Raw genomic sequence first — 25,253 nt, 5'->3', positions numbered from 1 at the left:
AGACATTTTTAATTTACGACCCCACCTGAAGAAGCAAGCAGAGACAGACAAATCAGCAATAATGTACATTATCAACTCATATTTAATACCACCGCTCCCTTATTCGCCACATGCTTTGTTCACTTCAAGTTAATGGAAGATATTATTTTATAAAGTTTGGAATATTATTTATACCTTGAGTTGACGCCGTCCTGTTCCCCATAGTAAGAATCTGCATCAACTAGATAAAAGGGGTGAGACACATAGATCAACAGTTGGAACAGTTAAAAAACCAACCTGTCAGCATAAAGGATTCTCCAAAAAGCACATGCCCAATCTTCCTTCATAGTCGGCTGAATAATCGAGTATTGAGATCTAAGATTAATTTTGATGAACGAGATACAGCTAAAGATGAACAGAGAAATATTGAATTTTTCTAGAAAGTAAGAGAACTCTTTGGATACCAAAAAAACAAACGTTTGGGCTTTACTATTACACAGTTATCGGGATTTGTAGATGGAGCGACGTGGACACTAATCGTTTAGCTTTTACAGTAGCCGTTAGAAGCAATCAAAGTATAAAAGGGAGAAAAACATCCCCAGCTACCTAGACTTGTGATGTGGACTGAATCAAAGACAACGGTCTTACAGGAGACCGTTCTGGTATGGTTTGGTCATGTGCAGACCCATTCTCAGCGGCTTCTAAAGCACTAGCAGGCCCTAAATCACCGTGTGCATCATTGTTTTCGGTGCGAACAGGTCGAAGCAGACCTTGCAATCTCACTAGATAACTCTGGCTGGAAGGTTGAGATCCCACATAACGGTTGGCGGTAACAACACTTGCAGATGGTCTATCAGTATCAGAACGAAGATTGGACAGAGCACTGAGATCAAGGTTTGGGAAGACCGAGCAACGACATCTAGGGCATTTCACGTTAAGTCGAAGCCACTCATCAATGCATCCTACATGGAAATTATGAGCACAAGGGAGGCCACGAACCTGCACAATTTACAGCACCCGCAACTTTATTCAATAACAAAAAGAATTTTATTCAATAACAAAAGGTTCATACTTTCATGTGTTTATAAGCATGAGATTCCACCACCTTTTGTAGCTCAAGGGTCCCAGAAAGTATGAAATAATGCAAGTTTATCACACCAACAAGTTTTCCGAACTTCTATAAATGAAATGGCAAGACATGAAGAATCAATTACCTCGTTCCCTACGTGAAACTCTTCTAAGCAGATAGGGCATTCACTGCAATCCGTTGGAACGGCCTTTAACCTAAATTCGGGAAGTTCCTCAATAAGTGCTTCCACAGCTTCCCTCTGTCCAAGCATCAACAAATAGCTAGACCATCAGAGTTTAAAACAAAAGATTCAATCCTAAATTTGACCCGTACAGTGGTTCACACAGCTTTCTTTAAGATTTGTACAAGATCTCTCATGAAAAGTTAAAAGACAAGAACCTAAGACGCTGTGCCCTCTTTGCATAAAAAACTTCATCATACACAATGCTCCTATGTTGTGTCAATGAATTTCCCTCTAATTTTTTAAAAAATTATCTGTACAGCCACTAAGAGTGGATAGTAAAAACTGGCACAAAAATACTCTTATATTACCAGACAACAGGTGTTGGGGTAAAGATCAAGATGATTGATGACAAAAAGTCAATTCAAGCATAAACGACTTGCCTGAGCAGGAGTCAAGTAAAGTCCAGGATGGTATGCAGCGGCATCTTGGCCCATTACCCTTGTTTCTTGTCCAGCAGCTTCAAAAGCCCAATCAGGTACTCGGATCATGTCAACCAAGACCTGTAATAAAAAAATCGTTGTCACTGTCAGTTTCATCACATGAGCAAAACTATTGAGGACAAAAGGATTAAAATACATTGAAGTGTTTATTTGATTGCCCAGGAAGCGTATTGTCCCTAAATATGCCATGCTTGGAATCTAATACAAGAAAATCAAATTGTCAAATCCTTATTTTTAATAAGAAACCGAGTATTAGAAAGAACCTAAAGAAATAGTAAGGATAGATATATTTATGACTTTGATTGGATAGTAATCCAGTTCAAAATATTTTCCCTGATTTCAACTTTCTTCATGATCAATTTATCATGTGTACGCATTTTAAAGAATTCCAATTGCCAGGGCAGCAAAATTGAAATTTAATTGAAAGCAGGGAATATACTGTAGAAAAAAATTGCAATAGAAGATATTGATATACATATAACATACGGTGATTTATGGATGCCATTCCAAAACATAAGGCAGAGAAATTGATAGCATAGAAGGAAACTTAATTCATATCTAAGATGTAGGAAGCTTAATGTCTTACCCCATATTCTGATACAGGAAACCCTTGTTGCGCCCGAAACAAGAGTGCTTGTCTACGAGTTAACCACTACATGGAGGTTTCAAAGAAGAATACATGAAGTTCATGTATAAATACAGAGAAACATTTGAATTTTCAACAAGAGCTTGAAAAGAATGTAAAAGCAAGACAGAAAAACAACGGATTGCTAAAAGCTACACAAATTATTAGTCTTGACATAAGTCTGCATAGTATAATAAAACTGACCTTTCCCAATGACATGCAAGCAATGCATACGAGTGCACAGTAGCTAAAAAGTAACCAAATTAGGAACCCCCATTTCTGGCCTTGCTCAGGAAGCTGACACATTTAAACCAAACCTCCATAAGTATTTGAAGAAATATAAAAATTCTGGCGGTGGTGATGGAAATTGAAATAGAAAGTAACATACACATTTATGGGCTTCTCTAAACCATAAAGTACCAATGGCAGTCCAAGCCCAAAGAAACGGATATAGCAGAAGTGCAAGAACTGAAAGGACCACAATTCTTCCACAAAATCGAGCATACCTCTGCTGCCACCCAAAGTCCCTAGGAGACACAAATTTACAAGATAAGAAAATATCGAAAGGCATCAACTACACCAGAAATATTGGAAAAGAAAAATAGAGCAAGAAAAATGTATTGTCAATTAAGATTTAGAGCAACCATTGAGATGATAAATCAAACCCAAAGTGACAAGTAATAAAACCTCTTTTTCTAAACAGAAACAATACTTTTCATTGAAAAAATTAATGAGTTTAATGCTCAAAGTACATAAGATGAAACAAAAATGGAATTCAAACTTGACAAATTATAAGATCACAACTTTCACATATTTAAAACAGCAGCGAATTAACATTTTCCATCACTTGAAGCTATATAATTACTAAATAAGTAAACAATTAGTTCAGGGGTAAAAAATTCTCAGTTCAAGACCTCTTGGTCAAATGTGACTAACTTATATGGCAGAACGTGTGCAGCATCCCAATTCCCACATGGAAGTAAGATTTATAGTAAGTCTACACAACCATGACTCGAAGCTACATAATTACTGTCCCATGAGAAATAAACAAAACTAGCAAACAGAACAGTATTCCATAAATCAGCAACCATGATTCCGATGACGAGTCAAATGTCGACAAATCTTTGCAGTCAGAATCTATCTATGTTTTGATCTTTACCCCACAATAAAGGTATTGGAGGAACATTTTCTTTCCTTTAATTTATTTTCGGATAATACAATGTCTCTATAAAGCTTTTTGTTCACGGGGAATTAATTAAAAGAACTGGAATATTTTGCTACCAAATTGCCTTAAAACTAAAAGTTGAAAGCCTTACAAACCCATGCCAGCGGCAAGTCCATTATCCACAAACATCAGCAGGCGAAAAACAAAGACGGTAGTATAATCAACCTGTACATAAAATAACAGAGGCGAATTATCATTGGGCCCCAAAAAAACCAACAAGAGGAAACAACAGAATAGTAATAATATCCCGTACTCGTTCGAAATTAAGTAGAACTTACCACAATCCATATATGCAAGGGATGTACACAAGTATGATACTTCTTCCAATTGATTGAAACTATTACTCTATCGAGCAAAATAGTTAAAGAATATACACAAATAAAAAACGTTAAGATAAAGACATTGAGGTTGATTTTAAAGCATATAATTTAAAGAGAAAATTCACTCTAACTTCAAAGCGTGGCTACACGAAAAGTTGAAAAGTAGTCCACGAAAGTAAATGCATCAGTTCGTAAGTCATCACTCAACCATTGTAAGAGATATAAAATAATTCCAAAGAAACAGTTCAAAAATTCCCGAAAACACTGAAGGATACACACTAGTCGCGAGCATCGACAAGAAAAACCCGTCATACCTGCAAGAATCAAATACGTTGTGGAAAACCTATGAAGCTAAGTACAAATTACAAAGTACTTGTCTGATACTGTCATACTAAAACATCCATCAATTCATTGAATTAAAGAGTGAGGTATGGAAGACTCACCACTTGAAATCGACGCCTCGAGCAGCCATGGATGGGAGAATTCACAAGAACAAGGTGGATGGAGAGTCGCGAACCGCCATAAGACGGTGCAGAAACCTGATCGAACTTGATGGCAATGAATCGGAAACAATCACAAGAACGGGAGATGGTTCTTGTAAGATCATGGAGAGAAAAAGAGGAGCGAAATTTTGTTGGGGAGAAGAAGAGGGGGAAGGAGAAATGTGAGCAGTAGAGCAAAGCCGAGAGAAACGGGAAAGGGACGGAAGCGGGAAGTGTACGACTGTTCATGAACGGATTTTACAAGCCGTGGCGCGCCGTTTCTCCACGGCGTTAGTTCTCTTACACGTTGCTACGACACGTGGCATTGTTTTAGCAAACTGTTCTTTTGGGCTAGTTGACCCATATGTCCTATCCCACTTCCGTTTGAGTGGACCGTAAGTATAGCTAATAAGCCCAATAACTAGTTCTTCTTTCTAGATTGGGCAAGGTGCACAAATAGCACTTGAGCCCAAATAAATAAATAAATAAATTTATATTTTATATATATATATATATACATATACATATGTATGTGTGTGTATATATGTATATCATACAAATTGGTAAAAGATTAAAATTTTTATGTCCAACTCCTGTTCCAATGGTTTCTTTTCGTTATTGGACAAAGCCATAAAGAACATAGGAATCACGTGTTTATGAATATTGTAATACGAATGTTGAAATTCTATCTTTTTAATTATAAACTATGCCAATATATTTTAACAAATTTAAGTATTCGTAATTAGTTTCTACTATCTTTTGCAAATACGAAATTATATCTTGTGAGAAGAGAAAGATAAATATTGTAGGAAGTCGATGGATAGATGAGTTTGATGTATGCATGACATTGTTGAGAATCTCACGTTAAAAAAAAATGATTCATATCCTTTATAAGATGAATGGTCTACTTATCTCATTACCAAATGATTTTGAGATGAAAATTTATACTATCAAATATGGTATCAAAATATATAAAATACAAACAACTATTGGTCTAATAAAATAAAATTTTAGATATGATCAATATTGATAAACTTAAAAAAAAAAACATATCATTTTAAAGGAACATGTTGAGAATCTCACGTTGGAAAAGCCAAAAGGGTTTATAAAAGTGTATGATAGTACTAATCGTCTGAGAAATAGGTAGAACATGCTAAATGGTATTATAGCAATTAATGATTGGTTGTATTGTATTTTGCTTATTTGGGTTTTATTCTTATTCTATTCATCATTGTTCTAAGTCACTCTCCTACCCCAAAAGTGAACTTCTTACCCATCATTTTCACTCACTTTTCTCAAATCTCATCTCTCCTACAACTAGCATTGCTTAACTTCCTCATGGGGATTCAAACATACTTCTTCTTAAAGTCAAGTCATGGTGGAGAGTCCAACCCTTGTTCCTTAAGCAATGACTCAAATTTGGTATCTTTTTACCTTTCAGAGTATATTTCGAAATAAAACAAACAGTAAGTCATTCTTCATGTTAACTAAGAATATGTTTTTTTAAAATAAATTTCAAAGATAAAAAAAATACAAATATTACGCTACAATTATTAAAACACATATTAAAACATAATAGCTAAAACATGTATCCGTATATCCGTAAATCATAAATTCAACATCGTTATCAAGTTTAACAGAGTGTGTTTTTTATCGAATCTATTACTTCTACAATAAAATGTCATATCAATTACAGTTGAACTGAGCTCGTTTTATCGTACATTCACAATTCTGAACAAGTAAGAACGGGGTACATTTTTTAAATATTATACTAATGATAGTGGGGGAGGGAGCAAAATAATAATGGGGAAGGACGAAGGTGCAAACTGCAAAAAGAGAGAAGTGGGGAAGGAAAGGAAACGCCTTGTGGAAGCTTTTTCAGGTATTCATTAGTTTACTTTATTTTGCTAACCAACCAAATAAAACGAACCGTTTTGCTTTTTTATTTTTTTATTTTTTTATTTTTTTATTTTTTTATTTTTTTTCTTCTTCTTTTTACCTTTTTCAGTTTTAAGCAAAGCGACGACTCCCAACCTAATTATTCCCACTCTGTATCCTTTCGTCATGTCGTTTTACATTTTCTTCTTTTATTCCTTTATTTTTTTTCTTTTCTTTTTCATTTAAATTACACTGTCCACATCATTCCCTTTAATTTAACTTTTTTCTATATATATAAAATTATCATACCCACACTCTGCATAAAGTTTAATAATTATGTTTTAAAAAAAACACTACTTTACTTTCTTGTATTTTTTTTAATTCAATTTTATCCATATATTTTTAATAAAAAATTAGTGTAAAGAATAATATTGATCAAAATATTTATAAGATACAGTAAAATTTCATAATTTATTAGTGGTAGATCTCTATTAGTGACATTATAGTATAAATTTTGAAATTTTGTTATATTTTATAAATATTTTGATTTATTTTTCTATATTAGAAAAATCTTTTAAAAATAACAAAATGTTCAAACTATTTACAAATATGACAAAATTTATAAAATTATTTTTATTTTTATTATATTTTGTAAATATTTTTTTGTCTATACAAATTTCCCTTTCTAAAATTTGTGGTTTTCTAGCACTTATATTTTAAACTTAATTTATGTTGCTTATTACATTTTTATAAATGACAAAAAATAAAATAAAAAAAAAAAGACTGTTTGATTCCTTTATTATTATTATTATTATTTTTTACCTCTATTTCAACTATGCTGTCCACATCATCTTCTTTAATGTTTGCTCTCCAACTATAAATATTAAAAGCTAATTTGAGACTATGATTTTTATATTATAAAAGTATTTGTTTTAGTTCATAAATTGATATACGGTTCGTTTAAAATAGATCGAAATGAACTAAAATTTAAAAATAAAATTATAAAAAAAAATAGTGATCATAATAAAAAAGATAATTTATTTTTTAAATAAATTTTTATAATTTTAGAGGTTGAATTGGTTTATATAAATTTGATAGGTCAATTTTTTTAATTAAAATTTTAAAGATTTAATTACACATAATTGGAAAAAAAAATTGGTAGCCCACAATGTTTCAGAAAGTTGGATAATTATAAAAATTATTCCTTCAGTTTGGATTAGATTAGATTAGACTAATAAAATATGGATGAGGATTAGTTTAACATTTTGTGGGTTGATTTTTATTAAAATCAATTAATTAAAAGAATCATAATTTGACTTGTAATTAACTATTTGGGTATTTATATAGGTCTCTGGGAGTGGTTTTTCTAAAACCACTTTATCTATAAACACTTTAGTCAACACTTTAGATTCTTATAATTAAATCCATACTATGAAATTTTTTCCATATTATTTATATTCGTTGCTTACCAGAAAAATATAGTTTAAGAATTATGTGAGATCTACAAAATAAAAGAATAATAATTTAATGTTACCTCCACTCATTGTTTTTCGATAGAGTGTTACCGATAGGTGCTATGAATGTGTGTGATCCATTAATTTGTACGGAGATAAATTTATGGTGAAATAAAAAAGAATATTCATCGTGATAGAAATCATTCTCTCGTACTTTTAATAATTTATCATCGATGTAATGTATTATCTTACACTTTTATATGCAACTTTAATGTCATCAAAATAGACTGCTATTGGAGTGAATGTGAAAGGATGAAAAAAACGACGATACTAATTTCAAACAGTTTGAAATCAAAATCATAAACTGAATGGATGTGAAAACGACTACAAAAACCACCTCTAAAATACAATAGTAGTTGAAATCAATCCTTAAACTTTTAATAATAACAATTGGACTCTTAAATTCTTAAAATTGTTAAATGTGGATCATCTAACTTACAATAATATTGAACAAACCGATAATAAAAGAGGTATTTTCGAATATAATAAAATAAACTAAAATATTTACGAACTATAACAAAATTTTGGATTCTATCAATAATAGAAACCGATAAACTTCTATTATTGTCTATCAGCGACATGTCTATTATTGATAAAATCTGAAATTTTGTTATATTTTGAAATATTTTATCAAATTTGTCGTTTTTTTTTTACCATTTTGCTCGATAAAAATCGAATCTTTCGCAACCAATATTTTGATTTCTATCACATTTAATTTTGGGACTAAAAATGACAATATTGCTCACATCAGTGTAAGGGACTAAGTTTAGGCAAAGTATGTGTGGTTTTCACAAAATAAGCAAAAGGTGTAAGCAGAAGTTTAATGAATGATTTAAATACATTTTATTTCTTTATAGTAAAATTATTAATACCTTTATCTGACATGAAATTAAAACTTCATTAATATTTTCTTTTTCTTTTAAAAGCAATCTTAGCCTTCTTTTAGTCTTTCTGTAGGTCTGAGGCAGTTGGAATAGTCAATAAAGATTAACTAAACAAATAAATTACTTTAACAATCATTTCAAAACCCACCTCTAAAATGTAAAAGAAAAACGGTAAAAAATATTTATATAGAATAATTTTGTAGACGAAAAAAGAAAAAATACGAATCTACGATGAAAAATATAAAAAATTATCTCTGTCAACAATGTTGTTAACAACGTACCTAATATATTTGGTAGATTTTACTATTGTTTGTAGACGATTTTAGTTAATAAAGTCTAAACTTTTTTTTTTTAAGATTCTTTAACTCAAATCTAAATGGTTTTTTTCAATATTCTTTAGTACACTCGTTTAGATTTGGGCGATTTCACTACCCAAATGACGTTTTCTCAGGATACAAAGAAAAGAAAAACGATGAAAAGAAAGGTCGAACTTAGAATATTTAAAAAATGACGATATTAGTGGCTTTTTCATTTTTGTTATATGCAGTAAATATTTAGACCGTTTGTTATATTTATGAAAATTTATAATATATATTAAATTACAATAACTTTTGGTAGAAAAAGAAAATAAAGTTTATATAAATTTCTCTTAAAAGGAGACCAATGCCAAGAAGCTTAATTTAGTTCTATTTTGTCTTTATTTGCAACGGAATAGACAAAAGAGTTTGAATTTCAAATGTATTCGTTTGACAATTTGTCTAAATCAATTATTTCTTTTTCTTTTTCTTACCTCATAGATCATTATTGTAATTGATGAAAAAAAAAAACAAACTCCCTTCACAAAGGGTTAAGGAATAAATTATATTAATTAAAATATTAAGTTTTGTTCATTTCTTATGTTGTAATTTAAATTTTAAATTGAGTACAAAATAAAGCATAGTTGAATTGGTATATAAATTTGTTAGTGATTATTGGTTAAATATTTTACCTATGTTGTGTGGAAAAAAAAAAAACTAGTTTGTAAAGTAATGATTTTGAACTTGTTCGATCAAACAAAAGGTTGAGAATCGATTTAATTTATTGAGTTAAATTACAAGCTCAATTCCTAATTTGTAAGTTTCTCTCTGTTTGTTGTAGAACGTATATTTGAGCTTATTGGATTAAAGTGATTTATTTCATACAATTAATAAATTTGTTACTTACCAGGGAAAAAAATGCCATTGTATTAACGTGACCGACAACAAAAAATTGTAATTTTTGGGGAGAATTGCTTACTAAACGACAAAAAAATGGGCATAATGCTAAAATAATAAATGAAGATTTGTACGGTGAAATGAAACATAGGTTAAAGTTAAAGTTACTCAAATGGTTGTTCGTAATAATTTTTCCCAAATAAAGCTGTTTAGAAATAAAACTTTCAAACATTTACAAATATAGCAATCATAATCAAAATAGTAACATATAGAGCAACGTCTTAAAACATTTACAAATATAAAAAAATTTATTAACAATAGACCTTTTTTGTTGATAGACCCTTGTATCGTTGACGGTCTATCACTATATGATAATTAGACTTTGTTATATTTGTAATCATTTTAAAAATGTTTATTATACACTTGCTTGTTAATCCTAAATTCAATATTTATCCCTAACTTTTGACAATCAAGAAGAAAATACAAATATATCACAACGATCGTTATTCATAACACGTATCCTTAAAATAAATGAGTTATTTCAAAATTATCATTTAGGAAGAAAATACTTATAGGCAATACCCATGTAGTGTCCTAAAAATAAACCTCACAATTATAATCACAATTGACGTTGGTATTAATTATAGCAACTCCCTAGTAACAAAGAATTAATCAATAATTAATTACACAACCATGTGAATGATATATGAGAACTTGTAGATGAATATGGAATCAAATGCTTTAATTCATTAATGAAAAATATATGACTATTTAGTTAACCAATGATTTTTTCAATTTAATAAATGTTCATTACCAAGGTGACATGTCTACCCATTTGTAATAACAATAATTATTTTTAGTCCAAAATAATATATAAAATGAAAGACTCTAATCTCATAACATAAATACATATTTACGATATTAGTAGTTAGTTAGTCTAATAGAGTTATGATGTGTAATAAATTAGTTTATTAGCTTATCATATTGAAATTAAAAAACCATGTTTTTTAAAATCTAAGAAAACGTTTTTGTATAAGCACCAGTTTCCGACTTTCGTTTCCTTGTTTTTGGATTTAAATAGGAATCAGTCCTCCATTTTTCTGTCCGTTTCTCATCTCTCCCATCAACAATGGTCCATATCTTCTCCTCCTCCTTCTTCTTCTTCATCTCCCAACTGTCCCTCTCTTTCTTCCATCTAACAACAAACAAACAAATTTCATTCAAAGTTCTGTTTTTATTCCTTCTCCCATTCTTCTTCTTCTTGTCCTTTTTCCCACAGATTTCCTCAGCTGCTTCTTCAAATCCATTCACACCCAAAGCTTCTTTGGTTCGTTACTGGAAAACCCATGTCTCCACCGACCTCCCAACCCCTGATTTTTTCCTCTCCAAAGCCTCCCCTCTCTCCTCCGTCGATGCCGCTGTCCTCGCTACCCATGCCGCCGGAGCCTCATTATCTTCTCGTTTGGAGTCGTTTTGTTATTCTGCTAATTTGTTCTGTTCCTTTGATTCCCAATCGGAAATTTCTGTTCCGCGTTTCAAGGACGCAGATTTTAAACTCTATGGCAACAAGAATTTCGCGAACTATGGTGGGAACCGACTCGGTGGTACTGACTCGTTCAAGAATTATTCCGATGGGTTGAACACGGCGGAGCATTCGTTTAAACGATATGGTGGGAACTCGAGTAATCATAAGGAAGGATTCACGAGCTATGCGGAGGATGGTAATGTCGCGAACTCTAATTTTGTTAGTTATGGTGCTGAGTCAAAGAGCGGTTCTGGTGGGTTCACGAACTATGATAAACTCGTTAATGTACCGAATCTCCGATTCACGGCTTACGATTTGAACTCGAGAAGTCATAAGCTCACGTTCACGAGTTATGGGAACGAGACGAATTCAGGGAGTCAATCGTTTACGAGCTATGGAAAGAACGGCAATGGCGTTCCGCAGGATTTCAGTAGCTACTCTGATGGTTCAAATATTCTCACATCGACATTCACTGGCTACGGCGAGTCAGGGAAGACGGCGAACGATTCGTTCAAGGAATACGGTGTCTCCGGCAACAACCCACATACGAATTTCAAGAACTACGGCAAGGGCGGAAACTCGGAGATCGATACATTCTCGAATTACAGAAATGGAGCGAACGTCGGAGATGATAGTTTTCAGTCGTACGCGAAGAATTCGAATTCCGGGAGAGTGAACTTTGCGAATTACGGAAAATCCTTCAACCATGGAAACGATTCATTCACAGAATATGGAAAAGGATCGATCGGGAAAACGACAGTGGGATTCAAAAGCTACAGTATTGATCGGAACTTCACGACGTACGCAAAGAACGGCGTGTCGTTTTCGGAATACAGTAATTTCACGACGGCGACGGGGAGTGGCATTCATGTAAATAGTCACGTAGAACCGGGCAAATTCTTTAGAGAGTCTGAATTGAAGCAGGGGAATGTCATGGTGATGCCGGACATTAGAGACAAAATGCCACCGAGATCATTCCTTCCGAGGGCTATCTTGGTAAATCTACCCTTCTCTTCCTCAAGAATCTCCGAAGCCAAGGAAATGTTCCACGCACGAGATGGTTCCACAATGGAATCAGTAATAACCAACGCGCTAGCGGAGTGCGAGCGTGCACCGAGCCGTGGCGAGACGAAGCGGTGCGTGGGTTCAGCTGAGGACATGATAGACTTCGCCACGACGGTGTTGGGGCGGCGCGTTGTGGTGAGGACGACAGCGAATGTGAATGGGTCAAAGGAGAAGGTGGAGATCGGGAGAGTCAAAGGAATCAACGGTGGGAATTTGACTCGATCGGTATCATGCCATCAGAGTTTGTACCCTTACTTACTCTATTACTGCCACTCAGTACCAAAGGTCCGTATTTACGAAGCTGATATCTTGAGAGTGGAAACGAAGGAAAAGATCAATCGTGGGGTTGCCATCTGTCACATTGACACGTCATCGTGGGGTCCAGAGCACGGTGCATTCGTGGCACTTGGTTCGAGTCCGGGTCAAATAGAAGTCTGCCATTGGATATTCGAGAACGACATGTCGTGGAGTGTTGCTGATTGAGTGGATTTTATTTTTATTTTGCTAATATTATTGTTACCATGGTTTATTTTAATTTAATTCAATGTTTTTAATTTGGGTAGGTTTAGTCAAAATTAGAGGGTTTTTTTTTTCCTTTTTTTTTTCTTGGGTCTGACACAAAAGAGAAATAGTAAAAGGAAAAAGAAAAGAGACAAAAAAAAGTGGTGTTGTTTGAGAGTATGTGGTGGGCAGAGTGGTGAGTCCAGGCTTTTTTAGTACATTCAGAGTAAAAATCACCCTCAAAATTATTTTTAATTATTATCCCTTTCCCCCACCCAACTCTCTTTATATATAAAAAGTAAATTAAAAAAACATTTTAGTCTCTACTTTAAAATTTTGATTTATTTTCATTTAATTCTTAAAATTTAGAATTTAGCATTATTAGGCCTAAAATTTGATTAATTTCTATAGTAGATATAGAGTAGATTGTTACAAATTTTATAATACAAAAATCAATTTATAAAGTACTCTAGCACATTAACTAAATTGTTACAAAAATAAAAATATAAGAATGGAATTATTACAAACAAACATTCTTAAAAAAGTTTAGAAATTAAGAGTAATATAATGGTACGAGAGGGTGAGGATGGAGCAAAATAATATTGGTGAGAAAGGTGCAAAAGCCAAACTGTTTCGAGTATTTATTAATTTATTTTAGCTTTGTATACTTTGAACATAAATTTAATCTCCAATGGTAATTTTATTGTCGAGATTTTCCGAACTAAAATGATATTTTAACGTTTTACTCTATTTATTACACACCAAAAAAAGAACTGTCTCCTCACTACTCAGTGCCCTTTCTTTTACCTTCTTCAATTCCAAAGCAAAGCGACCCCCAGACCTAATTATTCCTCTCCTGTATCCTTCGTCATGTGGTTTTACATTTATTTTTCTCTTTTATTTAATTTTATTATTACTTTTTTCTTTTCAAAATTAAAATTAAATTATCCACGTCATTTCCCTTAATTTAACCTCTACACATGTATAAAATAATTATTTCCCCATCCCTTGTATAGAGACAGTTAAGTTTGGATTAGATTAGGTTGGTTCAGATAACCCTACTTAATTATATTGATTAAACAAACCCCTAATTTGACTAATTTGTAATTAAGTATTTTGGATATTTATGCATGGGTCTTTGGGAGTGGTTTTTTCTAATCGCACTTTAGTCAACACTTTTATTAACTATTCTAGATTCTCTATTGTGGTTTTCCATACTCTTTTAATCACAATGCTTATAAATATTTTTAATCTACCAGAATACCAAACATTATTACTAATAGTGTGAAAATTTTAAATAATGCTTATTACAGAAATATAATTTAAGAATTAAATGAATTATGAATTTTGTAAAATTTATGAAAGATGAATTATAGTGAAGGAAGTTTGACGTGCTTGAGATTTTTCCCTATTTGGAATCATTCATTTAATATTTTATATATATTTATTAATTTAGGAAAATTGTTAAAAATAGGTTCATAAAAAAAAAGAAAAAATATGTTGTCGTTTTGTTTTATAAATGTAAATAATTTGTTAATTTTTTATATTTTTGAAAAAATCTCATTTGTTTATAATTATTCCATCTTCTTATATTTTTATTTTATTATTTTGTTAGTCCACTTTTTTTTTTTTGAAGAAAATACGAATTTCAAATGTATTCGTTTGACTTTTTGTTTAAATCATATATTTTTTCTTTTTCTTCGCTCAATAAGATGAAAAGAAATGAGAAACTCTCTTTGCAAATGGGTAAGGAATAAATTACACTAATTACAAAATATAGTGAAAATTTTCTTAATAATAGACATTGATATCCGTATTTATCGAATGAGACTAACAAGAATTGTAAGTATGAAATTTTATTATATTCGGGTAATTATTTTAATTCATTTTGTTGTTATTTTAAAAGAATTTGGGACTATTCTCATCATATAATTTATAACGATATTATTTATCTTTTTTTATTTATAAAATAGCCTTTTTCTTTTTTACTTATGTCATATTTAATCTCGCATTTTTTTATAGAAAATAAATGTTTCCATATGACCAGCAGATAGTGTCCAATCATGACTCATTCAGAATTGTCTAAACACTTTTCAGGTTGGATTCTTTTACATCAAAAATTCAAAAGGTTGGAACAATATATATTATGAAATCTTTGAAATTATTGTATGAACCAAAGTTCAGATCAAACACATTTATTTTCTAATATTTTGGTTTAATTCATCGTAAAAATTTTAATTTTATGGTGATTATATTTGCAATTTACATTGTTCGTAAGTACAGATTAATGACGTGAATTTTTGAGTTACATCGACATCATTTATATAGTTGTCTTCCTTTGTCTGTTTTCTTCAAAATAAAAAATAAAAAAAATCTTCATTCTACTAAACTATGATTATCTTGCTTAATATTGGATTATGATAAACGATCCAATAGAAGATTCTCGTTGTTAGGATGAAAAATTTGTTATTTTCTTAGAGTTTTGTTTTATTATTGAACAGTAATAGTATTTACCTTGAGCTAACGACATACATAATTTGACGAGATTTCTTATAGAATAATTTAAGCATCTCTTTGTTCCTGATTCATCAGACATATATATGTTTTTTCTACGACATTTCTATATCAAGCAAGATTTATTGAGTTCGACAGGCATGTGTTAAAACATTGAAATGCAAGCAAAAAAAATTAAGTCACTTCACTCAGTCACACTTTAACCATTCACACTACATACTTACCTCTCGTACAATTTTTTTTTTTAAATTCTTTTATCATCGTATTACAAAAGAGATCAATTGTCACACTCTAACAAAATAGTACTTGTTACTTACCTCTAACCGACGAAAGTAGACCTATTTTGAGTTAGGAGACCCCCTTGAAGCATTGACTTTCTTCAAAATTCGAAGAATCATGTAAATTATTAATATACATCACCGAACTAGTGATAATTTATGCTCTAAAATTGGTTCTCATTCCTATTTGAAAATTTTGATAAATAAGGCTATATATGTAACTCAAATCCCAATCATTCTCTTTTTATTTATCAAAAAGATATTATCGAGTAACAAAAATTCAATTATCCCTAATTAGTTGATAAACACAATTAAATAAAATAATTGATTAAAAAATTGATATTGAATCATTAAATTATTATATTATCCAACAGTTTCCCGTACCCTTACCGATTGAAAAGGCCCACAAAACGTAAAAATGTTTGGGCCTAGGCCCAAATGTCTCTTATTAAGCTCCTATTTTTGTTATTATTATTTTTTTAAGATTTAAATGTATATTTTCTTAAAAAAATTAAAAATAGAACATTTTGCAAAATATTTACACTTTATAAAAAAATCGTATAATAATTTTTATTGTTAGTGGTTTTGTTTCCTAGAGTATAAATAATTTATCGGTTCTTTTATTTTTGAAAAATACATTTTATTTATAATATTTTGGGATCTTTTCAAAAGTAATTAAAAAACGAACTACTTACCTTTTACGTCAAAAAATCATCAAAGAACAAAAACTCATTACACTTAATTTTTTTCCAGAAGGTGTAAATAGTTTGTTAATTTTACCATTTTTGACAATTCCTCTAATATTTTTGTAAATTTTTCTTTTGCTTTTATATTTGAAATAATGTTATTCATGTAAATAATTATTTTTTAAAAAAGACATATATGACCTAATAACTTATAATTTGTTTTATTAATAACAACAACTCGTATTCGAATGTTCGCATCTATAGCATTCAAAACTAAAATTGACATTTTTTTTTAAAGAAGAGGAAAAAATGATAACAATTTATACGTTGGATACAAAAAGGTGACTAAATGACATTATTAGACTAATTTTTAAAGTTTAATTAAAGAGAGAGAGTGAGAGACTATTTTTCAAACTAAAGTTAATTTGTTAATCAATAACTTCTTAAAACTCTAATCTTTTTGTTTAATAATAATTGGACTTCATTAACGTAATTAAGTGTTAAACCAAATTATTTGAATTTTTATTTTGATTTCTTAATAATTAAATTTGATATCACTTTCAATTCTCAAATAATGTCATATTTGCATGCGCATGAAATATTTCTTTTATGTGATTTTGGAAGACTTATGTTTAAACTCTTTTATCCATTATTTTCAATCAATGTCATGATGCAATCTTTTAAAACTTTAATTGATGACTAATAATATCAATATCTTTCAACAAATCAAAAAGAAAAAGAAAAAAATTGTATGACGGGCTCATGAGTCTAATCTCCTCGACGCGTGTCGAACTAACGTTATCTTTTTACAATAACAAAATGTAATTAGATGGTTGAACATAATGCATTTAAAGAAATAATACAAATAAACAAATTGGCAAACTTTGATCAAGAAATATTTGAGGTACATAAAGAAATATGTAGCCTACCCTAGATATCACCTATTTTTTCTTATTCTTTATTTTGGATTTACTTGTCTTTCATCTAAATTTAAAATTATAAACTTACGAATAATAATTATAGTTTGTATTTATTTAATAACTTAAGTATATCTTAATTGATTTAGCACATGCTCTCGATGAAATGGTAATGGACTAAAATCTTTCTATATTAAGTTATTATGTTCCATATTTTACTTTTTAATTTTCAAATTATGACCTATTTTATCAAAACCTTTATCCTATTTATGAAAAGAAAAGAATTATAAATAATCTTTGTACGGACTCAACTCATTTAATAATATGTTTTGTAATTGTTCACACGAGATTTCCGAAGAAATTTGATTCGTGGAGTTGAACTTGTGTTAATGTTGTATTTACGTTGATTTGATGCGATGTGGTTCAATCTCTAGAATTTGATCCTTTTTGAAAGCTTGTATCTTCGAAGAAGCTTCAATCTTCGAGGGTGTTCTTGAAGTTGAAGACTTGGAAGAAAACTTGGATCTTCAAAGGAGCTTCAATCTTCGAAGGTGTTCTTGAAATTGGAGTCTTGGAAGAAAGTTTGTATCTTCAAAGAAGCTTCAATCTTTGAGGGTGTTCTTGAAGTTGGAGTCTTAGAAGAAAGTTTGTATCTTCAAAGGAGCTTCAGTCTTCGAGGGTGTTCTTGAAGTTGGAGTCTTGGAAGAAAGTTTGTATCTTCAAAGAAGCTTCAATATTCGGTGGTTGGAGTTTCGATTTTCGAGGTTGGTTGAATTCAGGAGTTGAGGATGCTTCTATCTCTTGGGAGAATTCTCTCTAGATCTTTTGGAGTCAAAAATTTCCAACAAGAGAACTCCTCTATTTACAGAGTTCCCTGGTGGGCTTTTATGGACTTGAGCCTGTTTTGGTCCATGGACCATACCTTCTGGTCCATGGACCATACCCATGGGCTCAATCACATGGATTTGGGTCATATTTTATTTTAGACTAAATTGCTTATTTTTTTGGCTCAATTGAATTTTAGCCTAACTAAATAATATTTAATTGAACCAAAATAATTAATTTAACCCAATTGTCATAATAAAGACACGTGACATCATTAGAATTGTCCAATTTGTCTTTAAATTTAATTTGGGACACATGCCAATTTTTAGTTAATCCCAAATATAATTATTTTAGTAAATGATGTGGAAATTTGTGATTGGTTCCAAAAATTCTTATTCAAAAAATGCCCCTTCGAGATTTATGCACGTGTATGAGTGGGTTAATCTCGAAAAGATAAATTTAAAGTCCAAATATGATCATTTTTTTTACTTAATTTGACATATCCAATTAATCAAACTATGAATTTAGTACATGAGTTTGATTTAAATTTGAAATAATAGTTGGGATATGACCAATCCTTAATTTAGAAAAATTTAAGGTTTTATCCATAATTTACTTTAATTTGAGGATAAAAATTTAATTTTGATGATGGTTTGATTTGATTCTGATAATTTGGAATGATCAATTTTAACATGAGATAATTGAATTTTAATTTCATTTTAAAAATTAAAATATTAAAATATGTTTGAATATTTTAAAAGTGGAATCCGAGATTTTATTCCAAAATAAAATATCATAAGATAATTGGATTTTAATTTTATTTATCATTAAAAAGAAAATTAAAACCTTTCCAAATCCTATTAGAAATTGGATTTTAATTTTATTTATTATTAAAAAAGAAATTAAAAACTTTTCCAAATCCTATTAGGAATTGGACTTGTTAGCCTTATAAATAGACTCATACCATGATCATTTTTTTCTCATCAAGGAGAACAAAGGTATGAAAGAAAAAAAGAAAAAAAAAATTCTCTTCTCCCTTTTTGTTTTTTTTAATAATAATAATAATAATTTTTTTTAGGAAGAGTTATTGTCAAAAGGTAAAGATTTATTTATTGTTGTTTTTTAAATCATCTGTAGAAGTAACTCCGCCGTCAGCGATCCAACTTCTACTGGGGGACGATCGGGCTTTTGCCGTCAGATCCACCGTCCTGGTAGGAGCGATCGGGCACCATCGTCATTTGGAGAGGTGATACTGCCGTTAGCGATCCAACTTCTATCGGGGGACGATCAGACTTTTGCCGTCAGATCCACCGCCCTGGTAGGAGCGATCGGGCACCATCGTCATTTGGAGAGGTGATATTGCCGTCAACGATCTAACTTCTATCGAGGGACGATCGGGCTTTTGCCGTCAGATTCAACCCCTGGTAGGAGCGATCGAGCACCATCGTCATTTGGAGAGGTGATACTACCGTCAGCGATCCAACTTCTATCGGGGAACGATCGGGCTTTTGCCGTCAGATCCAACCCCTAGTAGGAGCGATCGGGCACCATCGTTCTTTGGAGGGGTGATACTGCCGTCAACGATCCAACTTCTATCGGGGGATGATCAGACTTTTGCCGTTAGATCCACCGTCCTGGTAGGAGCGATCAGGCACCATCGTCATTTGGAGAGGTGATACTGCCGTCAGCGATCCAACTTCTATCGGAGGACGATCGGGCTTTTGTCGTCAGATCCAACCCCTGGTAGGAGCGATCGGGCACCTTCGTCCTTTGAAGAGGTGGAGGCAAAATTGTACCATCGACGTCTTCTTGGGGAAGCAATGGTAAAGCTGCATCGTTGTCGTCCTCTCAAGGCATAACATATTAGAAATGAGGTAGAGTTTTTTTTTTTAAATTTTATTTATTATTATTTTATTTATTTTTTTTGCTTGAAGAAGACAATACTTTTAAATTTAAATTGAAGAAGAATCCTTTGAGCTTGAATATGAGAATACATCGATGAAACCTTCGATCTTGTACATGAAAAAAAAAATAACAGTGCAATCCTTAAAGTCGGTGGAGCACCGGTGAAGTCTTCAGTCTTGCATTTGAATGGTTCTTTATGAATAATTTTTTGAACTCGAATTTGAAGAAATATCAACAAAGCCTCAAAATTTGATTTTGAGGAACTTCTAATCTTCTGTGATCTTAAATTTTAAGAAATATTAACAAATCCCTCGAATTTGATTTTGAGGAACTTCTAAACTTGGCGATGGAGTGCTGAACTTCAAAAGAATGATGCCACCTTATAAGTATCAACATCTTGCTCTTAATGCCATACTTTTTTTTTTTAATTTTGTTATATTGCCCCCAGTAAGGCATCTTCAACTTTAAGTTGATATTCTTTGATGAGAACGAAAACTATCAATTGCTAATGCCATGCTTTATGTGATCATGACACTACTCTTACTTTCCATTCTTCTCAACTGAGTTTTTTTTTTTTGTTTACTGGACTGAACTTAAAGTTTCCTTTAAGCTGCCTACGTACCCTTTATAATATAGGGATCAAGTCATAATGTAGTTTAATTGTTTTCTTTACTGGACTGAACTTAAAGTTTCCTTTAAGCTGCCTACGTACCCTTTATAATATAGGGATCAAGTCATAACGTAGTTCAATTGTTTTTTTTTTTACTGGACTGAACTTAAAGTTTCCTTTAAGCTGCCTACGTACCCTTTATAATATAGGGATCAAGTCATAACGTAGTTCAATTGTTTTTTTTTCTACCATTCACCTTTTAAGCTCTTGTGGGCTAGGAGCACCATGCAGTTTAGGCTCTTGCGATAAGGAGATTTGCATATTTAGCAACTTTTATTTTCATCAAGAATTTTCTCATCTCCTTCGTTTATGGGATTGGTGAAGATAATGAATCTTGGTTTCACGGTCAAGGAACCTTCTGTATTTATGTCAACAGAAAATTTCCTCTTCATGCGTGATGGGACACGAGTGTGAATCTTATCGTCGTCATTTTCTTCATGAAATGGTTTTTTCTTCAAAGTTTTCATCTCTCTTTGTTGTTGATCTTTTGTCATCTTTAGACGATCAAAAGCAGATGTTGAAGGTCGATGTTTCTTCGATGTGGAGATACTTAGCCTTTTGAAAGCTGAAGTTCGAGTGCAAGTAGACGTTGGACATTGGTTTTCTTCTTCTTTCGTGGCCATGCTCAATCTTTGAAAGACTGAAGATCGAGTAGTTAAAGGCTTGATACGATCAAAGACAGAAGTCCTTTGCTTAATTTCATTTGAATTGTCTACTTCTTTATAAGAATCATAATTGTTGTCGAATTCTACAATGCTGGTAGTATGACATGCAGTGACTTCTAGTATTTCTTTTGAATGATCCTCAAGAAAACTTCTTGGGAAGAATTCTGCCAAAGTTATCGACCGTCGAGGTTGGAGGAAGTCCTCGTCTTTTTCTTTGATGGGCTTAGGCTTCCACATCTTCTTGTTCCTTCTTCCCTTCTTTTTATGGGAAATGTTTCCTTTTGAATGCTTTTGATGGAAGTGCGAATTCGTTTGAACGAAACTTGTTTGTCTCTCTTTTTTATGAGCCACGCCTATCCATTCTTCGCCCTCATCCTCACTTGGCTCTTCTTTGTTTTGAGAGTTCGACGTCATGGTCTTTTGTTGGAATCGAACAAGTATAGGTTCGAAAGTCCCAAATTGAATCAAACTTTCCCTTTGATCATAAAGCAGTATTGATGGCGAAACACTTGAAGTCATATTGACTGCAACATGATTTGTTTGAGCTACTTCATCAATATCCAGCTCAATCTTATTTTCACGAGCCAACTTTAGAATTAGCTCCTTTAACACGAAGCACTTTTCAACAGGGTGACTAATGACCCGATGATACTTACAGTAGTTAGGATCATATACTTTTTCTGTTTGCTCCGGTCGTTTACATTCTAGCAACTGAATAAGTTGCTTCTCTATTAATTGCTCCAACATGTCTGCAACATCAGAGTCAGGAAAGGGATAAACTTTTTCTGTCTTTCTCTAAGAGTTGCGTGTCGCTTTTCATCGCCATCATGATTTCTTTTATGTTTTGTTTCTTTTCTTTTAGAGAAAGATTTCAATGGAGTCTCTTGGACAAGCATAGACTCGTTTAGGACATTATTTGCAATCTTTTTAGTGTCATTGATTTCATTCTTGTCACTCCTTGTTCTTTGAACCAAGAAATCTTTTGCTCCTCTGTTAGCTATACTTAACTCCATATCATGCGCGCGAGTTACCAATTCTTCAAACGTGCGGGGTTTTATTCCCTGTAAAATATAGAGAAGTTCCCAATGCATACTTTGGGTGCACATCTCTACTGCAGATAGTTCTGTGAGTTTGTCTTTGCAATCAAGGCTTAGAGCTCTCCATCGGTTTATATAGTCGATGACTGGCTCTCCCTTCCGCTGTTTTGTATTTGTTAACTCCATCATGCTGACGACACGCCTAGTGTTATAAAAGCGGTTGAGAAACTCTATTTCCAGCTGCTCCCAGCTATCAATTACTTCTGGCTCTAGATCAGTATACCACTCGAAAGCATTTCCTTTTAAGCTTCGAACGAACTACCTGACTAGTTGGTCTCCTCTTGATCCTGCATTTTCGCATGTTTCGACAAAGTGGGCGATATGCTGCTTTGGGTTGCCCTTTCCATCGAATTGCTGGAATTTTTGAGGTTGGTACCCAAGTGGCATTCTCAAGTTGTGGATTCTCTTGGTGTACGACTTAGAGTACATGAAAGAAGTTTGCGACGGTCCTCCATACTGAGCTCTAATGGAATTCGCGATCATATCCTGTAGCTGCCGAACTAAGAGAGAAGCAACAGAGACTGATTGTTGTTGTGGTTGGTTTTCCTGCACCACATTCTTCCCTTTATCAGTAGCTTTGACAATAGGAGTTTGACTTGACTCAGCAGTTTCACAAGCCTTCATTTGATCTTTCAAGGCGGCGATTTCATGATCTCGCTCCTCAACAACTTTCATTAGGAAATTTATTTTTTTCTCCATCTCTGCCATGGTTGCCTCAGCTGTTACATCTACCATCATGACAGACACTACTTCAAGGTGTGATTCTTTGTCTGATAGATTAGAAGCAGGCGTAGAGTTGTTGAACAAAGGATTATCTCTGATGATGATCCTGCCTTTAGGGGATTCTATCAGTTGTTCCAAACTTTTCTTCTTGAGGACAAAACCTTGTTCTTGTTCTTGCATGCTTCTCTTTAAGTGACTTTGGGTGACAAGTCCAATGTAAGAGTCACTTGCAGCAGAAGACTTGGATGCAGCCTTCTTTGATGCCATTGATTTTCTTGTAGATTTGGATGACAAGAGAAGGATGAGAGGTAGAGAGGTCCCACTGGGCGTGCCAATTTGTTCACACGAGATTTCCGAAGAAATTTGATTCGTGGAGTTGAACTTGTGTTGATGTTGTATTTACGTTGATTTGATGTTGTATTTACGTTGATTTGATGTTGTATTTACGTTGATTTGATGTGATGTGGTTCGATCTCTAGAATTTGATCCTCTGATTCTCTCTCGGCTGGATGCTTACGCTTGATTTGAGGAAGCGACGTGATGTTCTTGAAGTTGGAGTCTTGGAAGAAAGCTTGTATCTTCGAAGAAGCTTCAATCTTTGAGGGTGTTCTTGAAGTTGTTCTTGAAGTTGAAGATTTGGAAGAAAGCTTGGATCTTCAAAGGAGTTTCGATTTTCGAGGTTGGTTGACTTCAAGAGTTGAGGAGGCTTCTATCTCTTGGGAGAATTCTCTCTAGACCTTTTGGAGTAAAAAATTTCCAACCCCCACAAATGAAGAGAACTCCTCTATTTATAGAGTTCCCTGGTGGGCTTTTATAGACTTGAGTCCATGGACCATACGCATGAGCTCAATCACATGGATTTGGGTCATATTTTATTTTATGCTAAATTAAGCTTATTTTTGGGTTCAATTGAATTTTAGCCTAACTAAATAATATTTAATTGAACCAAAATAATTAATTTGACCCAATTGTCATAATAAAGACACGTGACATCGTTAGAATTGTCCAATTTGTCTTTAAATTTAATTTGGGACACATGCCAATTTTTAGTTAATCCCAAATATAATTATTTTAGTAAATGATGTGGCAATTTGTGATTGGTTTCAAAAATTCTTATTCAATTAAAAGGTGAATATTGAATATCGGTTAATTAGATCCTTGAATAAAATATTAAAAAGAGTAATTATCTAAAACACCCAACAAAATAAACAATTATATTTTATTAAAACAAAAAATCGATTTGTGTGTTTTTTCTTTTAAATGAGTGGAATTTAATAATTATGTTTCTTGGTACGACATGTATCGATGTTTGATTTAGACGTGTTAAGGGGGGAGGGGACAGACAAAGAGCATGCACCTCGTGTGCATTCTCGTGGCCATCCAACCATCCCATGCGTTCGTATGCCATGTCTACTCATCCCCACCTACGGCGTGCGCCATATGCTCATGCACATGTCATGCCCCTCCCATCCTCTAATACGTGAATAAGTAAAAAATACTAACGAAATTGAAAGATAACAATAAAACTAGAAAACACAAGAATGTCACAACTTTCCAAATTTTACGGTTTTAGTCTTTTAACTTTTGAATTCGATTTCAATTTAGTCATTATGATTAAAAAATATTACAATTTTACTTTCGAAGTTTGTTTCAATTCGATTCCCAAATTTCACAATTAACACTTTTTACCTCGTTTTTTTTTTAAATTAAACTCCCAATTTTAACATTTAAGTTAATATCTACAAATTAATTAAGTCTCATCGTATTTCCAACACTATTAAAACTAGTCACTTCACAATCATTTTAAAATCTAGAAACATAAACGTACAACATTTTTAAATCTAAAAACCAAATAAAAGCTAGTCCAAACTACTTGTTTTCTTTACTTTAAAAACATTTGTTATATATCGTGTAAACTCAAGAACCAAACACACATATGGTTTAAAAAGAAAGCCTGTAAAATTAAAGTAAAATAATTAAAGGATTAAGAAACATAATAATGTGAGAAAGCTAAGTTATCATCTCACGT

The 25,253-nt window shown here is 32.2% G+C and overlaps 2 protein-coding genes across 2 annotated transcripts; one reads left to right on the top strand and one right to left on the bottom strand.

Annotated features, from left to right (window-relative positions):
• Positions 1–410: 410 nt before the first annotated feature.
• Positions 411–4,622, bottom strand: LOC103493914 (E3 ubiquitin-protein ligase SIS3-like). The gene is made up of 10 exons (XM_008454876.3): positions 4,346–4,622; positions 4,178–4,216; positions 3,861–3,927; positions 3,674–3,747; positions 2,746–2,884; positions 2,562–2,654; positions 2,319–2,384; positions 1,673–1,792; positions 1,194–1,307; positions 411–978 (listed from the first exon to the last, which is right to left on the bottom strand). The coding sequence occupies exons 1-10, from the start codon at positions 4,372–4,374 to the stop codon at positions 586–588; spliced, it is 1,134 nt and encodes a 377-aa protein (XP_008453098.1). The 5' UTR covers positions 4,375–4,622; the 3' UTR covers positions 411–585.
• A 6,319-nt stretch (positions 4,623–10,941) lies between these two features.
• Positions 10,942–13,202, top strand: LOC103493915 (polygalacturonase 1 beta-like protein 3). Its single transcript, XM_008454877.3, has one exon. It carries the CDS (start codon positions 10,983–10,985, stop codon positions 12,924–12,926), a length of 1,944 nt encoding a protein of 647 aa, XP_008453099.2. The 5' UTR covers positions 10,942–10,982; the 3' UTR covers positions 12,927–13,202.
• The last annotated feature ends 12,051 nt before the right edge of the window (positions 13,203–25,253 follow it).

Source organism: Cucumis melo, chromosome 2 (genome assembly GCF_025177605.1).
Source record: "Cucumis melo cultivar AY chromosome 2, USDA_Cmelo_AY_1.0, whole genome shotgun sequence".
Classification (NCBI taxonomy): domain Eukaryota; kingdom Viridiplantae; phylum Streptophyta; class Magnoliopsida; order Cucurbitales; family Cucurbitaceae; genus Cucumis; species Cucumis melo.
This window is presented reverse-complemented; position numbering and strand designations above follow the sequence as displayed.

Excerpts from the sequence above, each read along its gene's own strand:
- LOC103493914 (XM_008454876.3), bottom strand. The coding sequence starts at position 4,374 with ATGGCTGCTCGAGGCGTCGATTTCAAGTG. Across the intron at positions 2,885-3,673 it reads CTTGCCGCTGGCATGGGTTT|GGACTTTGGGTGGCAGCAGA; the intron begins GTAAGGCTTTCA and ends TGTGTCTCCTAG. Across the intron at positions 2,385-2,561 it reads CTTGCATGTCATTGGGAAAG|TGGTTAACTCGTAGACAAGC; the intron begins GTCAGTTTTATT and ends ACCTCCATGTAG.
- LOC103493915 (XM_008454877.3), top strand. The coding sequence starts at position 10,983 with ATGGTCCATATCTTCTCCTCCTCCTTCTTCTTCTTCATCTCCCAACTG.